This window comes from Chiloscyllium punctatum, chromosome 20, assembly GCF_047496795.1.
Source record: "Chiloscyllium punctatum isolate Juve2018m chromosome 20, sChiPun1.3, whole genome shotgun sequence".
Lineage (NCBI taxonomy): Eukaryota > Metazoa > Chordata > Chondrichthyes > Orectolobiformes > Hemiscylliidae > Chiloscyllium > Chiloscyllium punctatum.
In genome coordinates, this window is record NC_092758.1 from 77,977,691 (window position 1) to 77,998,745 (window position 21,055).

General features: G+C 41.3%; 1 protein-coding gene across 3 annotated transcripts in view; it reads right to left on the reverse strand.

Annotated features, from left to right (window-relative positions):
- Positions 1-1,527: 1,527 nt before the first annotated feature.
- LOC140492208 (eukaryotic peptide chain release factor subunit 1) overlaps positions 1,528-21,055 on the reverse strand; it is a 66,918-nt gene continuing 47,390 nt past the window's right edge. For 2 of the 3 annotated variants that reach the window (XM_072591094.1, XM_072591095.1), the window contains exons 6-11: positions 18,886-19,076; positions 15,346-15,475; positions 14,753-14,908; positions 14,548-14,612; positions 12,404-12,551; positions 1,528-4,464 (exon numbers count right to left, since the gene is read on the reverse strand). In XM_072591094.1, coding sequence (XP_072447195.1) covers positions 4,382-4,464; positions 12,404-12,551; positions 14,548-14,612; positions 14,753-14,908; positions 15,346-15,475; positions 18,886-19,076 — 773 coding nt within the window. In that variant the 3' untranslated portion in view covers positions 1,528-4,381. Of the gene's footprint in view, positions 4,465-12,403; positions 12,552-13,577; positions 13,664-14,547; positions 14,613-14,752; positions 14,909-15,345; positions 15,476-18,885; positions 19,077-21,055 lie in introns of those variants that run through there. The other variant, XM_072591096.1, reaches the window with a different exon arrangement.

The following is a 21,055-nucleotide window of genomic DNA, read 5'->3' on the forward strand; positions in this document are numbered from 1 at the left end:
ATTTAAGAGGCATTTGGATGGGTATATGAATAGGAAGGGTTTGGAAGGATATGGGCCGTGTGCTGGCAGGTGGGACTAGATTGGGTTGGGATACCTGGTCGGCATGGACGGGTTGGACCAAACGGTCTGTTTCCATGTTGTACATCTGTAATTTGATAGACTGAGAAATGGTCCTTTTCCATGGAAGAATCCAGAACAAGAGGCATATTGTTAAAATTAGACCCATTAAGAGAATCAATACTCAGTTGTTTATAGGAGAAATCTGGATACTGCTCCAAAAAAAAAAAAAAACTGCCTATAGAAGCTTAGGATGATCATTAAATTCCATAAAACTCAATCACATGGCAGTTCTAAATATTAGCCATGGATTTAATTTTAACATGCAGGCTTCCTCTGAACTGTAACTGGTCTTTCCTGCCCAGAGGAAAGGTTGGGGACGGAGGAGGAGATGTGCTGAAATTGCTATGAAGATGTCAGAATTGACAATCTGACATTTAATGAGCTGGACCTAGTTATAAAATTGCTTTGTGCAAAGACATACAAAGCAAGAAATTTGATGCTTGCAGCTCGTACATCCCCCAATCCAATAACATTAGTAGGCAACGCAAGCCTTTATTTTATATAAAAATCCCTCTTAGGAGATGCATCTGTGGAAGTGGATATAGAGCGGATGAGGAAACAGGTTGAATGGCCCTCTTCTACATTAATCCTGTAATTTGGTTCTATCGATACTGATCAGCGAAATCACCAAATGAGGTAAAAACTGATCAATTATGAATGGGATCAGTAGCAGTCATTTGGTCTCCTCAGGTCAGAGGCCACTGAACTGCCTATTTCTCATGTAGATTCCTACCTGTCCCCATCCAATAACCGCAGTAGTTTTGTCCAATAGGGATCATGGAACAAATGACAGAAAGCTGGTACTGCTCTCTGGTTAGCTGTGTTGACGGGACATCTAGTTTGCAATGCAAAGTGACTCCAACAGCACAGGTTCAATTCCCATACTGTCTGAGATCAGTAGGATTTCAGTACTCAAAGTGTTTTGAAAACTTAACATTCTAATCCTGACAATGAACAGAAGCATAGTGGGAAACTGATTTCAAATTGACAATTCTCTACAGTATTATTGCATTCAATTAAATATATATCTTGCTAGAAATAGACTTTGGGAACCATATATAAGTCACACATGAAGATCCCATTTTCTCAATCTCACCCCTTGCCTGGGGTATGGTGTTCCTCAGGTTAAATTCAACAGTCATCTCTAATGATACAAAACCCTATGGTCTTCTGGTGACTTTACTCGGCTGCTCTCCTGAGTCAGGAAGGGGTCTGAGACCAACTGTTAACTATGGCCTCAGACCAGGATGAGCTGCTGCTGTGGACTGATTACACATGGTGTCATCTACTTTCCACTGTCCAGTTTCACAGTGCCTTTGCAAACTACTGTTATGAGGGACAATCTCAAGTTCTACTGAGATTCAAGTTTCCTCTAACAGCTCAAAATAACAAGACTCAAACCAATGATATTCTTAAATATGGTTTTAATACTCTTCTCCATTTCTGTACATCACAACACCAAGTTGCTGCTTGGAATCTTTCTGCAGAGGCTGCAGTGCACGAAAGCTGAGATCGACCCCTTTTCTCTGAATTCAATAGATCACTTCCTTATCAGGAGAATACATTGGTCAAAGAAATACAAAAAACATTTTGGCATCATTTCCAAACTTAAATAGTAAACATTAAAACTACAAAAGGAGCTGCATACTTTCCAATGCATACTTCTTATACCAAGCAGTGGGCTATTTGAAAAAGTAAATATATATTTATTTATATATATATATATTCTTCTGGTTTATGTATCAAAATGGCCCCATTTACACAGTATGAGCAACCCAGTGCTAAAAGCATGGTCCAGCACAATTCTCTTTTGGACAGGAGCTGGGGAGGACAAATAGAAGGACATTGCATTTTTGCTCTTAACCTCAATGCAAGTTCTCCATAAATTCTTTTGAGTACTGAAAACTTCAAAGGCCAAAATGACAAAAACAGAATTGCAATCATGTCATGATCTGCACATTTGCTTTCTTAATTCTAGTTTTATATATTCAGCATTAGAAATTTACTCATTTAAAACAGAAGACTATTGTTGGATGTTTTGACAGAAAAGCACATTTCAAAAAGCAGCAAACGGATTTCAGTACTCAAAGTTTTTTGAAAACTTAACATTCTAATCCTGACAATGAACAGAAGCATAGTGGGAAACGAATTTCAAATTGACAACTCTCTACAGTGTATTATTGTATTCAATTAAATATACATCTTGCTAGAAATAGACTTTGGGAACCAGATATGAGTCACATTACAAAGTTGATGATATGAATAGGTGGAGGCTCTTGTTGATTAATGGCAAAGGTGTTATATGCATTGAATAGTTGTCAAATAGGAAAGAAATCCTAATTCATATTAAGTGAACTACACTGTAACACTGGGACTGAGTTAAAGAGTTTGAGAAAGATGTTGTATTGTTGAAAATTCTAATCAGGAACCATCTCCCCCATTGTCTGATCCAACTAAGACCACATCCCAACACAATCACTGCCTTCCTCTTATCCATTAGATGATTTCACAGATAAACAGATATAGGTTTGATTTCAATATTATGTCATGCATGTTACAAGCAGTCACTCAGAACATTATAGTGTGTGCAATGTACATTGACTTGTCCCATCTTTAAATTAGAAAACTTCACTGCATTTTTCAGTACTTATTATTGAAATGTGACAAGTGATACAATTTAGTTAACAATCCTAATGACTTTGCCTCAACTATATTAACAAGTGACTACTTAAAACACAACAAGGAATAGCAAATCCTATCCAACAAGAGATTTCAGTAAACAGGCTGCTCAACAAAACCTTCCTTTGACATCTGCCCTCCATCCATGTCCCAATCAATGCCTGTCCAACAATTCAGTACAGCTCCATCCCAATGTCAGTGTTCACTGACAGTCCCTTTGTACTAATATGACCTCACTGCTCTGTGTGGTTTTAATGTTCTATTTTAACCAGTTTACAGTTTGATTACAACAATCATGCTCTCGTTACCATTTTTCTTCAATTGTTCTGGTTCAATAACAGCCACCTTACTCGGTTTGTCCAGGTTGCTGGATCGTCATATCAGGGGTTTAGATTTGAGCTTCTTTGCACTGTCTCAACAGGAACTCAAACCCCAATGGAAATGTGATACCTGTGTCAAACGAGTGGATGGTGCCTGGATGCCTTTGCTAGAAAGTGGGGCTGTCTAGAAGAATCACACAGACATCAATTTTACAATTTGCAGTTTGTGCAGCAGAGGCTGGGTCCTGCAGCATGATCCCAAGGGTGCATGCTCGTACTGTACCAACAATAAACCCCAATATGGAGCAGATCCTAAGTTAATACATTACAGAGCCATCCAGATCAAAACCATCACACATCCCAAAGTTAGAACTTACTGGCTCTCGACTTGCAAGCAGCCAAAGGAAACCCACTGTTCATACAGTTGAATGGGAACTCTAGTTTAAAACCATCGAGACCACTGCAGGTACAAATATTGCTTGGGGTTACAGCACCTTATACCACCACTAGATATCGCTAGCACCCATCCTGTCAATACCTAGCAGCAGGCAAAATGCTACTTAAATGACCCCCTCTTTAATTTTTTTTATATAAAAGGCTTGAGGGACTCTTTCCTACTCCCTCCGCAAAGGCGGAAGCCAAAAAGAAAATTGGTTGCGAATCTGAAAATTCGCCTGTACCCCCACTTTATTTGAAATAGATTAAAGTTAATTACTTGCATGACAAAGGCCTTATTACAGCCCCCACCCCCTCATGTACAGCCATGGCTCACTATAACCCATGTAAATGGGGTCATACACTGCACAAGTTACTCAAGTTGCCTTTTTTTCCCAATATAGAAACTCTCTCCAAGGGGGAAAACAGAGAGCTCATCTCCATTCAGCCTGCAGAAATGAAGTTCAATAGCATTCCATTTTTATTATTTGCCTCTACATATGGAGGTAAAAAAATCTGAATTTCATAAAATACAACAGCAACAAAAGTCCCATTGAAGTAAAAATTAAAAAAAAAAGAAATTTTCAAAAGATTAGTCCAAACTGGCATTAGGAACACAGTAGTTTGGTGTTGCTGCTGTATTGACACTATGACAAATCGAAGAGTGTTATCTTTTTTAAATTCACCATCTCCAATGTATTTAGAGTATCACAAGTTGTGTAAATGTCTGTTCTAAGGCAGGGATTGATTATTCCGCTGTGGATCTTCACTCCTTGGGTTGGATGCTGGAGGGTTAGGCACCTGTAACCAGACCTAGTCCAAACTACCTAGTAGTCGTCCAGGTCATAAAAGTCTTCCTCATCTCCCTGGTATTCCATACCTTGAAAGTCCACTCGGTACCGCAGGATACCTGTTTAAAACAATAGACTTAACATACACAGCACCTTTAACAGCCTCAGGATGCCCTAAAGCCCTTAAGAAATAACAGAATACAGAAACTGCTGAAATACATGAAGCATGAAGCTAATTTACATTGAGTAAACTTTGCAAAGTGTTCTGGGTGTCCTGTACATTTGATGAATTATTTATCACCTTTTTCTTAGCTTTAATCACTATCTGGATATTAGTATATTTACCTATCTCCCCCATTCAAGTCACACAGATCTAAATTGGTATTATTTCATCGTAAAAATTTGATTTTACACTGATGGAGGAAATAATTTGCCAACTGGAATCAAAGATGTGACTGTCAGAGGTCAGGAACAGGGTTTTTTTTCCCCAAATAGTCATAGAGTCAGAGACGTACAGCATGGAAACAGACCCTTCAGTCCCACCCATCCATGCCGAGCAGATATCCCAACCCAATCTAGTCCCACCTGCCAGCACCTGACCCATATCGCTCCAAACCCTTCCTATTCATAATACCCATCCAAATGCCTCTTAAAATGTTGCAATTGTACCAGCCTCCACCACATCCTCTGGCAGCTCATTCCATACACGTACCACCCTCTGTGTGAAAATGTTGCCCCTTAGGTCTCTTCTTCATCTTGCCCCTCTCACCCTAAACCTATGCCCTCTAGTTCTGGAATCCCCGACCCCAGGGAAAAGACCTTGTCTATTTATCCTATCCATGCCCCTCAATTTTGTAAACCTCTATAAGGTCACCCCTCCGACGCTCCAGGGAAAACAGCCCCAGGCCTGTTCAGCCTCTCCCTGTAGCTCAAATCCTCCAACCCTGGCAACATCCTTATAAATCTTTTATAAACCCTTTCAAATTTCACAACATTTTTCCAAAAGGAAGGAGACCAGAATTGCACGCAATATTCCAACAGTGGCCTAACCAATGTCCTGTACAGCCGCAACATAACCTCCCAACTCCTATACTCAATACTCTGACCAATAAAGGAAAGCATACCAAACGCCTTCTTCATTATTCTATCTACCTACGACTCCATTTACAAGGAGCTATGAACCTGCACTCCAAGGTCTCTTTGTTCAGCAACACTCCCTAGGACCTTACCATTAAGTGTATAAGTCCTGCTAAGATTTGCTTTCCCAAAGTGCAGCACTTCGTAATTATTGGAATTAAACTCCATCTGCCACTTCTCAGCCCATTGGCCCATCTGGTCCAGATCCTGTTGTAATCTGAGGTAACCCTCTTTCGCTGTCCCACTACACCTCCAATTTTGGTGTCATCTGCAAACTTACTAACTGTACCTCTTATGCTCGCATCCAAATCATTTATGCAAATGACAAAATGAAGAGGACCCAGCACCGATCCTTGCGGCACTCCACTGATCACAGGCCTCCAGTCTGAAAAACAACCCTCCACCACCACCTAACTTTGAGGTCTTCTACCTTTGAGCCAGTTCTGTATCCAAATGGCTATTCCATGAGATCTAACCTTGCTAATCAGTCTCCCATGGGGAACCTTGTCGAACACCTTACTGACGTCCATATAGGTCACATCTACTGCTCTGCCCTCATCAATCTTCTTTGTTACTTCTTCAAAAAACTCAATCAAGTTTGTGAGACATGATTTCCCATGCACACAGCCATGTTGACTATCCCTAATCAGTCCTTGCCATTCCAAATACATGTACATCCTGTCCCTCAGGATTCCCTCCAACAACTTGCCCACCACTGACATCAGGCTCACTGGTCTATAGTTCCCTGGCTTGTCTTACCGTCCTTCTTAAACAGTGGCACCACGTTAGCCAACCTCCACTCTTCCAGCACCTCACCTGTGACTATCGATAATACAAATATCTCAGCAAGAGGCCCAGCAATCACTGCTCTAGCTTCCCACAGAGTTCTCGGGTACACCTGATCAGGTCCTCGGGATTTATCCACCTTTTCCCATTTCAAGACAGCCAGCACTTCCTCCTCTGTAATCTGGACATTTTGCAAGATGTCACCATCTATTTCCCTACAATCTATATCTTCTATACCCTTTTCCTCAGTAAATACTGATGCAAAATATCCATTTAGTATCTCCCCCATTTTCTGTGACTCCACACAAAGACTGCCTTGCTAATCTTTGAGGGGCCCTATCCTCTCCCTCGTTCCGCTTTTGTCCTTAACATATTTGTAAAAACCCTTTGGATTCTCCTTAATTCTATTTGCCAAAGCTGTCTCATGTCCCCTTTTTGCCCTCCTGATTTCCCTCTTAAGTATACTCCTACTTCCTTTATACTCTAAGGATTCACTCGATCTATCCTGTCTATACCTTACATATGCTTCCTTTTCCTTAACCAAACCCTCAATTTCTTTAGTCGACAACACAGTCGCAATTCATCCAGATCCAACAGGACTTGCATGACAATACTATGGCTTTAAGAGGTTATAATGTCTTTTTTTTAAAATTAGGCTGCTTTAAAGGCAGGAGGTGCCAAACAGTCCACCAGACCCATGACAATAAACAGCTTGTTTTTTCAAAAAATAAGTTGGAACAATAGAGGTTGCCTGAATGGGTGCGATAAAGCTCCAACAGAACCAGGATTTTTAAATTATCAGCAGCTGTTGCTGGGAACTCAGCAGGGCTGGAAGCTGTAGTAAATCTCTCCGAGGTTCTATAGTCAATTTTCTCTTGATGTTTCTTCCTCCTGGGCTACCAGAGTTGCATGTGAGACGATATTTTCTGAATTTGCCTTTTGCCATTTGCCAAAGGTGCATTTATGGGATATTACTATACTGGACAGTTAATTAGTAATAGTTTCTGCATCTGTTATTTTGTTAGGTTTTCTAATAGAGTTGTTAGTCCAAATTTTTTCTTCCTTCTATATTTTAACTAGAGTGGATGAATACCTGAGTTTTGCTTTAAATCTGGTAGTTTGGCCAATCAAATTGCATCTGGAACACAACACCTTCTATTTACCTTTAAAAGAAGAAAAAGTTAGGTCCAGATTGTCTTCTGAATATTTTGAAGGGGTTTGGTGTGGTCCATAATACTTTATGTTTGTTTTATGACAAATGAGCTCATTAATTTCTGATCCTGCACAAGTTTGTTTTAAGGCTAGGTCAGTGTTTATTACATGTGCAGGGTTGCAGAGTGGAAGCTTTGTGGTAGGATTAGATAGTTTTGTCAGTTGTAAAAAACCACTGCACTGTGAAATTCTGGTGAAGACTTTTCTCCCCATGGGAGACTGATTAGCAAGGTTAGATCTCATGGAATACAGGGAGAACTAGCCATTTGGATACAGAACTGACACAAAGGTAGAAGACAGAGGGTGGTGGTGGAGGGTTGTTTTTCAGACTGGAGGCCTGTGACCAGTGGAGTGCCACAAGGATCAGCGCTGGGCCCTCTACTTTTTGTCATTTACATAAATGATTTGGATGCGAGCATAAGAGGTACAATTAGCAAGTTTGCAGATGACACCAAAATTGGAGGTGTAGTGGGACAGCGAAAGAGGGTTACCTCAGATTACAACAGGATCTGGACCAGATGGGCCAATGGGCTGAGAAGTGGCTGATGGAGTTTAATTCAGATAAATGCGAGGTGCTGCATTTTGGGAAAGCAAATCTTAGCAGGACTTATACACTTAATGGTAAGGTCCTAGGGAGTGTTGCTGAACAAAGAAGACCTTGGAGTGCAGGTTCATAGCTCCTTGAAAGTGGAGTAGCAGGTAGACAGGATAGTGAAGGCGGCGTTTGGTATGCTTTCCTTTATTGGTCAGAGTATTGAGTACAGGAGTTGGGAGGTCATGTTGCGGCTGTTCAGGACATTGGCTCGGACACTGTTGGAATATTGCGTGCAATTCTGGTCTCCTTCCTATCAGAAAGATGTAGTGAAACCTGAAAGGGTTCAGAAAAGATTTACAAGGATGTTGCCAGGGTTGGAGGATCTGAGCGACAGGGAGAGGCTGAACAGGCTGGGGCTGAGGGGTGACCTTATAGAGGTTTACAAAATTATGAGGGGCATGGATAGGGTAAATCAGCAAAGTCTTTTCCCTGGGGTCAAGGAGTCCAGAACTAGAGGGCATAGGTTTAGGGTGAGAGGGGAAAGATAGAAAAGAGACCTAAGGGGCAACTTTTTCAGAGGGTGGTAAGTGTATGGAATGAGCTGCCAGAGGATGTGGTGGAGGCTGGTACAACTGCAACATTTAAGAGGCATTTGGATGGGTATATGAATAGGAAGGGTTGGGAGAGATATGGGCCATGTTCTGGCATGTGGGACTAGATTGGGGTGGGATATCTGGTCGGCATGGACGGGTTGGACCAAAGGGTCTGTTTCCATGCTGTACATCTCTATGACTCTGACTCTATAATGCCCCAAAACTCCCATAACAGTGGAGGTTTCTTTGTTGCAACGGTATTGTTTACATTCTCTAGAGTTTAGTAAGAATAAGGGGTAATCTCTTAGTAATTTCCAGAAATCTTAAAAGGATAGACAAGTAGATACACAAAGTATCCTGAGTGTGCAGTTTCAGAATAAACAGTAAGCCAATTAGGACTGAGATGAGGATGAATTTCTTCACTCATGGGGGTGGTGAATCTTTGCAATTCTCTATTTCAGATGCTGTGGAGGCTCAACCAGAATGTTTAAGACCGAAATATCATTGCTAATGACATCAAGGGACAGGGGGATAGCAATGGGAAAGTGGTATTGAGGTAGATGATAAGCCTTCATCTCCAGTGACACAGCAGGCTCAAGGGCTGAATGGTCAACAGCGGTTCCCATGCTTGTGCTTTTAGAAATCCTGTCTTCATCTTTGTATCATCGACTGGAGGTTAGTTAATATAGTCATTATTTAAGACATATGGTAAGGAAAAGCCAGGGAACTATAGACTGGTGAGCCTGATATCAGTGGTGGGCACTCTGCTGGAAGGAATTCAGAGGGACAGGGTTTACATGTATTTGGAAAGGCAAGGATTTATTAGAGGTAGTCAACAGGACTTCGTACGTGGAAAATAATATCTCACTAACTTGACTTTTTTTAAGAAGTGACCAAGATGATAGATGAAGGCAGAACAATGGACGTTGTTTTTATTGACCTCAGTAAGGTGTTCGACAAGGTTCTGCATGCTGGAGTGGTTAGAGGTGTTAGATCACAAGGAACGTAGCAAAGCTAGCCATTTGGATACAGAACTGGCTCAAAGGTAGAAGACAGAGGGTGGTGGTGGAGGGCTGCTTTTCAGACTGGAGGCCTGTGACCAGTGCAGTGCCACAAGATTGGTGCTGGGTCCGCTGCTTTTTGATATTTATGTAATGGAGTTAGATGTAAATATAGGCGCAATAGTTAGTAAGTTTGAAGATGACACCAAAATTGGAGGTGTAGTGGACAGCAAAGGTTACCTCAGAGTACATCAAGGGCCTTGATCAGATGGGCCAATGGGCTGAGGATTGGCAGATGGAGTTTAATTTCGATAAATGTGAGGTGTGCATTTTGGAAAAGCCAATCAGAGCAGGACTTATACACTTAATGGTAAGATCCTGGAGAATGATGCCTATCAAAAGTCCTCCGGTTACAGGTTTCTAGTTCCTTGAAAGTGGAGCCACAGGTAGACAGGGTGGTGAAAATAGCATTTGGTGCCCTTGCCTTTATTGGTCAGTACATCAAGTACAGAAGTTGGGAGGTTGTGCTATGGCTGTACAAGACATTGGTTAGGCCAACTTTGGCAAACTGCATTCAGTTCTGGTGTCCTGCCCATAGGAAAGATATTGTTAAACTTGATACGGTTCAGGAAAGACTGACAAGGATGTTGCCAAGATAGGAGAGTTTGAGCTATAGGGAGAAGATAAATATGCTGTGGCCATTTCGCCTGGAGTGTCAGAGGCTGAGGGGTGACCAAAAGTAGTTTATAAAACCATGAGGGGTATACATAGGATAAATGGCCAAGATGTTTCCGCCAGGGTAGCGGAGTCTAAAACTAGAGGGGATTTGTTTAAGAAGAGGGGAAAGATTGAAAAGGGACTTAAGAGACAACCTTTTCATACAGAGTGGTATATGTATAGATTGAGCTGCCAGAAGTGGTGGTGGGAGCTTGCACAATTACATTTAAAAGCCACCCAGCTTGGTATATGAATAGGAAAGGTTTAGAGGGATATGGGCCAAATGCTGGCAATTGAGACTAGCATTTCTGGTCAGCATGGATGAGTGGGACCGAAGGGTCTGTTTCTGTGCTGTACATCTCTATGACTTTATCTTTAATTGATGTATCATGTGACTTATCTTCAGTGTAATTTCTTACTTGAAAACAAACTCAAGTATTTGTCTTCGTCTGACTAGAATAGACCAGCAATTTGGCATTTGGTATGGAAACATGCCCTTTGGCCCAACTCATCCGTGCCAACCAAGTTTCCCAAACTGAATAGTTCCATTTACCTGAACTAGTCCCAAATCCTTCTCAACCTTTCCTATCCATGTACCTGCCCAAATGTCCTTGTAAAGAGGCACCTGCATCTACCACATCCTCTGGCAGCTTCGACCATACATGTACGATCCTCTATAAAAACTCCCCTCCCCCTCTTAAACTCTCTAGTTTTGGACTTCCCTCCTCTGGGGAAACTATCTTGGCGTTCACCATATCTATGCCCCCTTTTATTTTATAAATTCCAATAAGATCACCCCTCACCCTCCTACGCGCAAGCGAGGACTCTAGATGCTGGAGATTAGAGTCAAGATTACAGCGGTGCTGCAAATGCACAGCATGTCAGGCAGCATCTGAGGAACTGGAAAAATCGACATTTTGAGCAAGAGTGATTCCTGATTAAGGGATCCTGCCCGAAACGCGATTTTCCTGTTCCTCGGATGCTACCTCAGCCTCCTATGCTCCAGGAGAAAATGTCCCAGCCTACCAGCCTGTCCTAATAACTCAAACCCTCCAGGCTTGGCAAGATGTCTTTTCTTTGCACCCTTTCCAGTTTAATAACATTGTTCGATAACAGGGCAACCAGAATTGTACACAGAATTCCAAATGTGGCCTCACCGATGTCTTGTACAGCAGTAAGATGGCATCTCAACTCCTGTACTCCATGCTCTGACCAATGAAGATAAGCATGCCAAAAACCTCCTCCATCCAGCCTACCTGTGATGCCACTTTGAGGAAACTATGCATCTACACCCTGGAGGTCTCTCTCTTCAATAACAGTCCCCAGGCCCCTTACATTAACTAAGCAAGCACTACTTTGGTTTTGTATTACCAAAATGCAACACCCCACATTTACCTGAAATAAACTCAGCCACTGTTAGTTGATCAAGATCCCATTGTTAAGTTAGATAACCTTCTTCACTGTCCACTATACTACCAGTTTGGCGTCATCCACAAACTTACTATGCCTCCTGTATTATCAAAATCCTTTCTATAAATGACAAATAACAATGGACCCAGCACCAATCCTTGCAGCACACTGCTTGTCACAGGCCTCTGGTCTGCAAAACAACTCTCTACCACCACCCCCTGTCTCCAAACATCAAGTTCATTTTGTATCCAATTGGCTGACTCGCCCTGGATCCCATGTGACTTATTTCTAATAATCAGTCTATTCTGTGGTACCTTATCAAAGGCCTTGCTGAAATCCATGCAGAGATCTACCACACTTCCCTCATCTATCTTCTTGGTCATCTCCTCAAACAACTTCAGTCAGGTTGGAGACACGATTTCCCATGCATAAGGTGATGCTCACTATCCCTTATAAGTACTTGCCTTTCCAAATGCATGTAGATTCTGTCTCTCAGAATCCCCTCCCAACAACTTACTCACCACTGATATCAGACTCACCGGTCTAGTGCTTTTGGAAGTACAGATTAGCGAATGGTGGGTATTATACATTTCTAGGATATTATGATTCAACAGCAACAGTTGGTCAGTTGACTACACAATTCACAGCTCAAACATGCAGCTCTTACCACCAATCCCACCAAAGCCTTTCACAAACTGAGATCCTTCTTGCGACTTGTCTGTGACGATCTCCAGAGTAGCTCCAAATTTTTTGTAGTTGTTGGCAAACCACTCCAGGAGGGGCATGCTTTCTATCAGTTCATGTTCCTGTCCAGTCTACATTTTTGTTTTTTTTTAAAAAATACAAGAAACAAAACCAAAATAAATTTTACATTTTGCAACTTCAACTTTGTTACTCATTGAAATTTCAAGAGGACCATTTATCTGTAATTAAATGTAATTACACCCATATCTAGCACTTCAGTGTTGGGTTTTGTGTGTAAAAAGTGGCACACAAGATAGTGTCACAATCTGCAATATACGGTCTTACCTATATGTACTCAAGTTCAAAATAGGCAATGTTTTAACAAAAAGAATAACAGACTCAACCCAGAATGCCTTCATTTCAATCCAGTCAACTGTTACATTGATATTATTGCTTCAAGTTATGAAAAACAGCAACAAATCTTAATTAATCCCCATTCACAACTCACATTCATTGGATAAAATCTATTGCAGTACTACAAAAAAGGTGAATAAGGTTTGAGTGAACGCATTTAACTTGGTTCCTCCATAGCAAACAGCAGACATGACAAAAAAAATTCAGGACAGCTGTGTACAAATCTAACTATCAAAGTACTTCGCTCACAAGGCTTATCTCGTGTCAGAAAATAGAGTTATTTCACTGGTCAAGAAGGTAAAGGAAAGTGAAACTTAAGACAAAATTCACACTCAAAGTACATGTAAACAGTTTCCTGGGAGTACAGAATTGGAATCGTGTTGAAAGGAGAGATATGCTGTTGAAGCAAGCTTTGAGCAAATGTAAATGAGCCACATTACAAGCTCCACCAATTATCTTAAATTGGTTGTTAGTGTAGCTATTTGCAGACTCACGATTGGTCAGCAAGTGCTGAAAGTTGTTGGCAAACCACTCCAGGAGAGGCATACTTTCTATCATGTTCCTGTCTATTCTATATTGTTTTGAAATAGAAATGCCCAAAAGTGACTTTTTGTTTGAGTTTTGCAAGCACGGGCTGGTTGAGTTCAGTCTCTAATCTATGCATTACGAACAACCGAAGGAACATGCTGTTTGGTCTGATCAGCCAATTGTTGGGCCTACGTACCTGGCATCACACTGGCACTGAATTTAAGATAATCAGTCGAGCTCGTACTGTGGCTCATTTACCCTTGCTAGAAGCGACATACATTCGTACACAGGGACCCGTCCTCTGCAAACAAAAGGAAAATGTTCAAGCCTTGCACTTTACTGAATTACTCAGGAGTTTTGGGTGCGTACATCTCCCATTGCTTTCGCCATGGCAGTGCTTCTACCAAAGTCAGCTTGCCAACCAATCAGCTGTCTTTTCGCCTGAGTATAAATTGCAGCGATCATTTAAAATTTAGCATTTTTTTTTTGTCCTGGTAAGTGTAAGACAAAAGGTTTTGGCAACAGGTCTTACTTCACAGCAATATTCAAAAGTGTGCGCAGAAACTGAATGATGTGTTTGCTGTAAACTTCATCATTCTATTGCCTGCTGGACATTGCTCAGCCGACTGTGCATTTTTCCAGCTTGGATCTTTCAGTTAATCCTGAATTGATTTGCTTTCAGCCGTCTAGGTCTCAAGTTTTTGATATCTCTCTCTAAACCTCTGTCTCTGTCCTCCTCTGTAACCGACTCCCGAAATCCTTTACCTTTCTCTCTCCTCTTAAAACACTTCATAAAACTAACATCTTGGATCAAACAGTTGGTCAGCCATCCGAATGTCTCATCATTGGTTCAATATAATTTTTTATTATGCATCAATAAAACAGTTCGAAGGTACACTTCAATAGCCATTAGATAATTTACAAGCTCCGTGACCACATCCTAAATGCAAGTCAGTGCCATCTCGGGTTGAGCGGTGGCCGGGGGGGGGGGGGGGGGGGGGGGGGGGGTGGTGTAGTCTACACAAACCAGTCACTTTTCATAGGTCTCATGAGATCCCACATATGACAGTCATTCCTATCAAACACCCCTCATTTTAATCAAAATCAAAAAGATTTAGAATGTAAAGCCTCAAAAATTGCCTTTCACCCCATTTGCTGCTGTTTTGTGTACAAAGAAAACTGTACCTCTTTGTCTGTGAAATGGGATTTATCCTTTTCTTGTTCAGGTGTCAGGTACAAGATTTTCTCTTCTAGGAAATTAGAAGACAATTAATATGCTTGCTTATTTCAAATATCAGTTATACATTAACAATTACATCCAGTCTTAACTACATCCTACAAAGTGTAAACATGATGGTGAAAAACTGACAAAAAGGAGATTTCCAAATACCTTCTGTGCCGTGACAGCGGAGAACATATCGCATTATATCTAGATTTTCGTAAACTATCAGAATTTCAACTGCACCCATCTCCAGCGCTTTCAATGTGTCATCCACTCCGAAGCAGTACTTTCCTGTATCCTGGCTGATTTCATCAAAGTATCGCCCTAAGTATAAATTTTTTTTAAAATTACGGTTTAAACCAAAATGATCCAACAAAAGAAACAAAGAATAGACACCAACATGAGTAACAGGACCCTGTTGGTTCTTTCCTCTGGTCACTCTCCACTCAACTTTACTCAAAGTAACCGTATATACAGAGAGTAGGTGAGGGGTAATACAACGTTCAATGAGAGTTTATGACTCCAGGAGGAACACCACTGCCATCGGGCCAGTAAAGGGCAACCAACATCAACTCCATTAGCTCACTGCAATTGATTGAATTTTGCAGTGGGACGATTGGCTGTCATGCTTCCTACATGATAGTTTCGTGACTGTCTATAACGTGCTCTGAGACAGAGACTGAAAGGCATCATAAAATGCAAGCATTCTTTTTAAAAGAAATCTAAAACATTTGCAGAGAACAACAGCCGGAATTTCTTACCTATTAGTTTCTTCTCCTGAATGAATTTCACACTGGACAAGACTTCAGCCGACAGTTCGATTGCTTGATTAAAACCATTCTCACCTCCATAAGAGATGTCCACTAGTTTCAGTACTTTGCTCTGCAATCGCTGTGTACAAAAGCATAAAGATTTATGATAAGGCAAGTATTGCCAGTAATCTAAGAAAAAACACCATTAGATCAAACAGTACAGAAGTGGCAGTCTCCCATTTCCAATTTACACTTGCATGGCTTTTAAATACTAAAATAAATCCTTAATAGTTATGGATCACAGGCAAGGTAGCACAGACTGGAGCCAGACTGTGCCCAAACTCAGTGGAGCCATCTCTTCCACAGGTGAAAACTAGGGGTCTTTACAGGCACAGAAAAACTTGACATTGTCTGTTTCCTGCAGATAGCTCGCGTTACTGACTGCAGAATTTGGTGTTATGATTCAAGTTCTCCAGCAGCAAGGAAGTGTTAGGAAGTTGAAGGTATGTACTGTAACTTTACAGTACCTTTGAGAGAGAGAATGAAAGCTGGCAAACATGTGTCATCGTGCGACCGACTAGCATTCACAGAGTGTGCTGGAGAATTAAAGATGTAACATTTGGCTGTAACCTAGATACCCCAGCTGTTTTTACAGCAGTGCAAATTAAGCCAAGATAATAAAGTCAAACATACTTTTAATTTTGCTATTTTGACAACATTGAACCAATGAGACGATCCGATATTTGGGGTATAAAAAAGGCAGGCGTTTTGGACAACTGGCCAGAAAAAGCACTAACTGCCACTGAAAGACTGCTATTCACAACACTCTGTCAAAGGTACCTTTCTCACGTGAAATATCTTTGCAACAGAAGTCTGAGGACGACCCAGGGAAATCTATAAACAGGGGAAGACCAACACTGGAAATGACAGCCACTGTTTGGTTTTGAAAAATTAAGTTGCTGTAAATAGAATAGGGGCTTTATTGGATCAGTATATTGTTATACAGTGGGAGATAGATAATAAACCTTTCAGAGAAAGGAGGCATAGAGTTGGAAATTGTTTTGGTTTCATGTTCACTTTTAGAGTTAAAGAATAAATTGATATTTTTTGTTAAATAATGGAATTTGGGTGGTTCTGTCACTCGTTTTAACAGATTATGAGACGAGGTGAGCTTTACTGTGTTTTGTTAAATTAGCTGAAGGATTTACCAGCACTAACAAGGATAGCCTCTTTCAGCACAACTACAATCAGGGCAAAAGTATAAATCAAACAGTACAGAATGCCAGTTCTGAAGAATAGTTAAACTCGACTTGAAACAACATCTCTGCTTTTCTGTCCACAGATGCTGCTACACCGGAGTTTCTCCAACATCTATGTTTGCTACAAGATCACAGCCCCACAAGCTTCTGAACACCCTACATTATTCTGATATTCTAGCTAAAGCTGACACAAGGGACCTGGAGATGAAAATAAAATAAAGAATCGCAGGTGATGGAAATCTGAAACAAAACAGAACTACGAGAGAAGCTCAGATTTGGCACATTTGTGGACAGAAAGCAGAATTAATTTTTCAAGTCCAACGACCCTTCTTCCATAATGTTTCTGTACTTGGAGATAAGCAGTATCTTTCTAGCCAGCTCTGAACAAAAGAAAGCAAAGACTCATTATTCTAGAACAGGCTCTCATGCTTTTACAGTTACAACACCTCAAAATAGAACTTCTGATGTGTGGGGGGTGAGGAAACTATTGTTAGCTTAATGACTTTCCAATTAGCCCACTGGGTGGGCCATCAGCACCTGAAGTGCCTGTCATGTGAATGAAGTCAAAGTGTGCTGAATTGCTCAAATATACAAATCTGAGCTTCTCAGTTACTGTTCGACCTTCATAGACAAAGCAGGACTCCAAGCCAAGTTGTCTTTACTGCTTGTCGAGTCTTCACCTGTGATGTGACCACTTCACTGAATGCATTATCCATGACTTGCTCAGAATCACGTGTGCTTCACAGTGAATTCACTTTTAGCTTCAGTTCTGAAATACAATTTGCCACTAAGCTGCAGTTGGACACACTTCTTGCACACGTTGTCACCATGGTAACCAGACCAGTCAAAGGAAAGTTCTACATGGTGAACAAAACAGATTGGTGGGGGATGGAGAAATTGGTGAATTAAAGTAGGGGGTTTACTTTCTAAATGTGGGATAATAGACAGAAGACAGTGGTCTCACCAAATGCTGTCTCAACACCATGAGAAAAGTCACACCTCCCAGAAATCACAAGATACTAAACAAAAATCAGAAAATGGGTTCTTTTTAATTCTGACATTGGTTGATCCTTGTAACACAGAAAGTTAGGGAACCTGAAGCAAATGCAGACATATGCAATTATTTCACAGCTTGGACATTAACTTGATGAACAATGCGACAGGTCAAGGAATAAGTGGTTGAACACTTTCTCCTTTCCTTAACACAAAGTTTTGGTGAAAATCAAAATCCATGACACCTGTTGATGCTGAAAACAATCAGTACTGGGGGTGCTGTCAGACAGTGTAGTAGTAAAAACATTTGCTGTACAATACACGAGGAATTCTTTCTGGATTCAAATCGAAATTCTAAATGAAAAAGCAACTTTCCAAAGCTGTGGAACAAATCCATCCTTCATAGAATCTATATAGTGCAGAAAGAGTCCGTTCGACCCATCAAGTGCAGCAACGCTCCAAGAAACAACTAACCCAAACCCTCCCCTCAAACCTATCACCATAGTCCTGCAATTACCATGGCCAATCCACCTAACTTACACATTCCTGTACATTATGGGGTAAATTAGCATGGCCAATCCCATACCTTTATCACCCCTGACACTGGTCTTTGTGGTCATCAGGAAGCTTCTTCCTGCATTTACCTGTAGTAATTTTACAGGTTTCTATGAGACCCCCTCATTCTTCTAAACTCCAGTGAATACAGTCGAACCAATCCAGTGTGTCTTCATATGGCAACCCTACCATTCCAGGAACCATTCTAGCAAACCTTTGTTGCACTCCTTCCATAGCCAAAACATCCTTCCTCAGATAAGGAGACCAAAACTGCCCACAATGCTCCAGCTATGGCTTCCCCATGGCGCTGTTCAATTACAGCAAGATGCTCTTGAACCTGTTCTCGAATCCTTTTGGCTTCTTCATTGAATGCAGATGCAGCAGGCACACGTTTTGCAACTGATGTACAAAGACAGCCAGTTCTTGCTGCACCTCCCTTTTTTCTAATCTAGAACCAGAGAATAAGCTGCAGCCCCAGCCCCCACAATCTCACATTTATCTGCTTTATTCTTCATCTGCCATGCATTTGCCCATTCACTCAACTTGTCTGCATCCTTCTCACAGTTCTACCTTTTATCCAACTTTGTCTCATCTGCAACTTGGCAATATTACATTTAGTTTCCCAGTTTAAAATTAATATATGACTGATCCTGTGTAAACAGTAGTATTTTGTGATTTACAGCTTGGCAGGCGGTTCAATGTATTTCCAATTCAATAAGCACACAATTAATATTTAGCTTACCGGATCAAACATGTCAGACTGGCTGAGTTCAGTTTTGAAATCAGCTGATCCAGCCAAGATTAGACCTGCTACGTTCACCTTGTCGCTGCTGATGAAGAGCTGCACAGCCGTCTCTGCTACCTTCCGCACATAGTTGTGTCTCTTCTCCATTCTCAGGCGAGCAAAACGCAGAGCTGATTGACCTCCTCTGCCTTTAAACACAGAAATGTTTGGATTTGACAAACTGTTTCAAGGAAAGCTGTGTCCACAACTGACTAAGTAAGAAACTGAAGGAAACAAGAATACTGAAAACGCACAAGACTTGACCAATAATTCACCAAAGGTTTAACGCATGATGAATTTCTGTATAATGTAATGAGGCTACCCTGTTCAATAACTAGCAATATCTGTAATTTGTTGTTGTTAGAAGGAAGTCAGTCAGCTGGGACACAAGACATTCCTGTTCTGCTTGAAATAGTGTTCCATAATCATTACCAAAAAAACAGTAGAATGGGAGGGTCTCAGTTTAATGCATGTTTGGGTGAAGACATCAGTAATAATGCAGCAACCACTCTGGAATGGCCTGGATTATCAAATTCAGATCCTAGCAAATCACAAAACTCTCCAAATACAGAAGAAAATCTGCTACAAATGGAGTTACACATCAGTCAAGTCAGAATCTGAGCTGCAATTTAGATAGGATCCATAGCCAGTTCTGCAGTGTAATATCAGCCATTTGTTTTCCTCAAAATTATGTCTCTTAATTTCTCCCACATTCCTGCCCATTACAGAACTTAACTTCTTCCTCCATTCCTCCAGATTCAAATCAATAAGCACATCGATCTGGACCCAATATACCGACCACTGCAGCAGACAGCTGGAACTGACAACCGGAAGCGGCAGATTCAAACCACTATAAATGCCGGAGGAAACATCATAGAAGCGCTTCACAGGAGGCTCCCAAGCACAGGGGACGAAACGTCTGCAACACAAATTCCCACAAATCCGGCGAACAGAACCACAACAAGCCTTAAAGTTTCCAACTGCACAGCATATTCTTGCATTCTGACCAACTAATCTCTTCAGAATACTGACATTATAATCTACTGCTGCTTGCTCAGCCAAGACCAGCCTAATATTAGGTCAAATGGGGGGAAAAAATTGTCAAATTTAACATCCTATTAACAAGCAGGTTAACTGGAAAATTAGTAGAAACATAAACAACTGCTGAATTTAGATCCCAAGTTGTAAGCTGAAGCACCACTGGTGGCAGACTTACTATCTTCTAGTGTCTAGTTGAACACAACTTGATTAGATTAGATTAGCTTACCTACAGTGTGGAAACAGGCCCTTCAGCCCAACTCGTCTAACCCACCCAGACCCATTTCCCCCTTACTAAACGGGCAATTTAGCATGACCAATTCACCTAACCTGCACATCTTTAACCTGTGGGAGGAAACCAGAGCACCCGGAGGAAACCCACGCAGACACGGGGAGAATGTGCAAACTCCACACAGACACAGTCACTAGAGGCTGGGATCAAACCTGGGTTCCTGGCGCCGAGAGGCAGCAGTGCTAACCACTGAGCCATTGCGCCACCCTGTGAGTCCAAGGAGAATGTATTTGTCTGCCCCACCCCAGAGCACATTAGTTGTCAGTAAACACAGAATCTTTTGAATTCAGTCTTTCCTGGGCAAACAGCAGATAATAGTGGCTCTAAGAGTCATAGGCGTTAGCAGAACTTGCTATAATGAAAGTGTATGATGAAAAAGGTTTGAATGCGCATCACTCAAACCAACTGACAGCAATGGAATGTCATTCACCGCTTGCCTGTGAACCTGAGCGTACTGACGAGCGCTGTCTTTGCAAATTTGACAGCCAGAGCTTCTATTGGTAGTAGGTGAAATAGGTGGAATATCTATACACAGCACTTGGCAATGTGCCAGGTGGTTCGGTCATTGTTGTAAACACTAGCTAAGCTCGACCAAATCCTCATCTAACATTCACCCCAAACCAGTATCCATGAATCCTCTGCGCAGCTTTACTCATGAAAGTTAACTGAACAAATATTTCCTCTTTGTTCCTTCAGAACATTTTAAAAAATAATCTATTGCACTGCTGGCATTAAAATAGAAGCAAAGCAATAACAAAAGGAGATGTCAATCTGGTCGTCAACAAAAATCTGGGCATA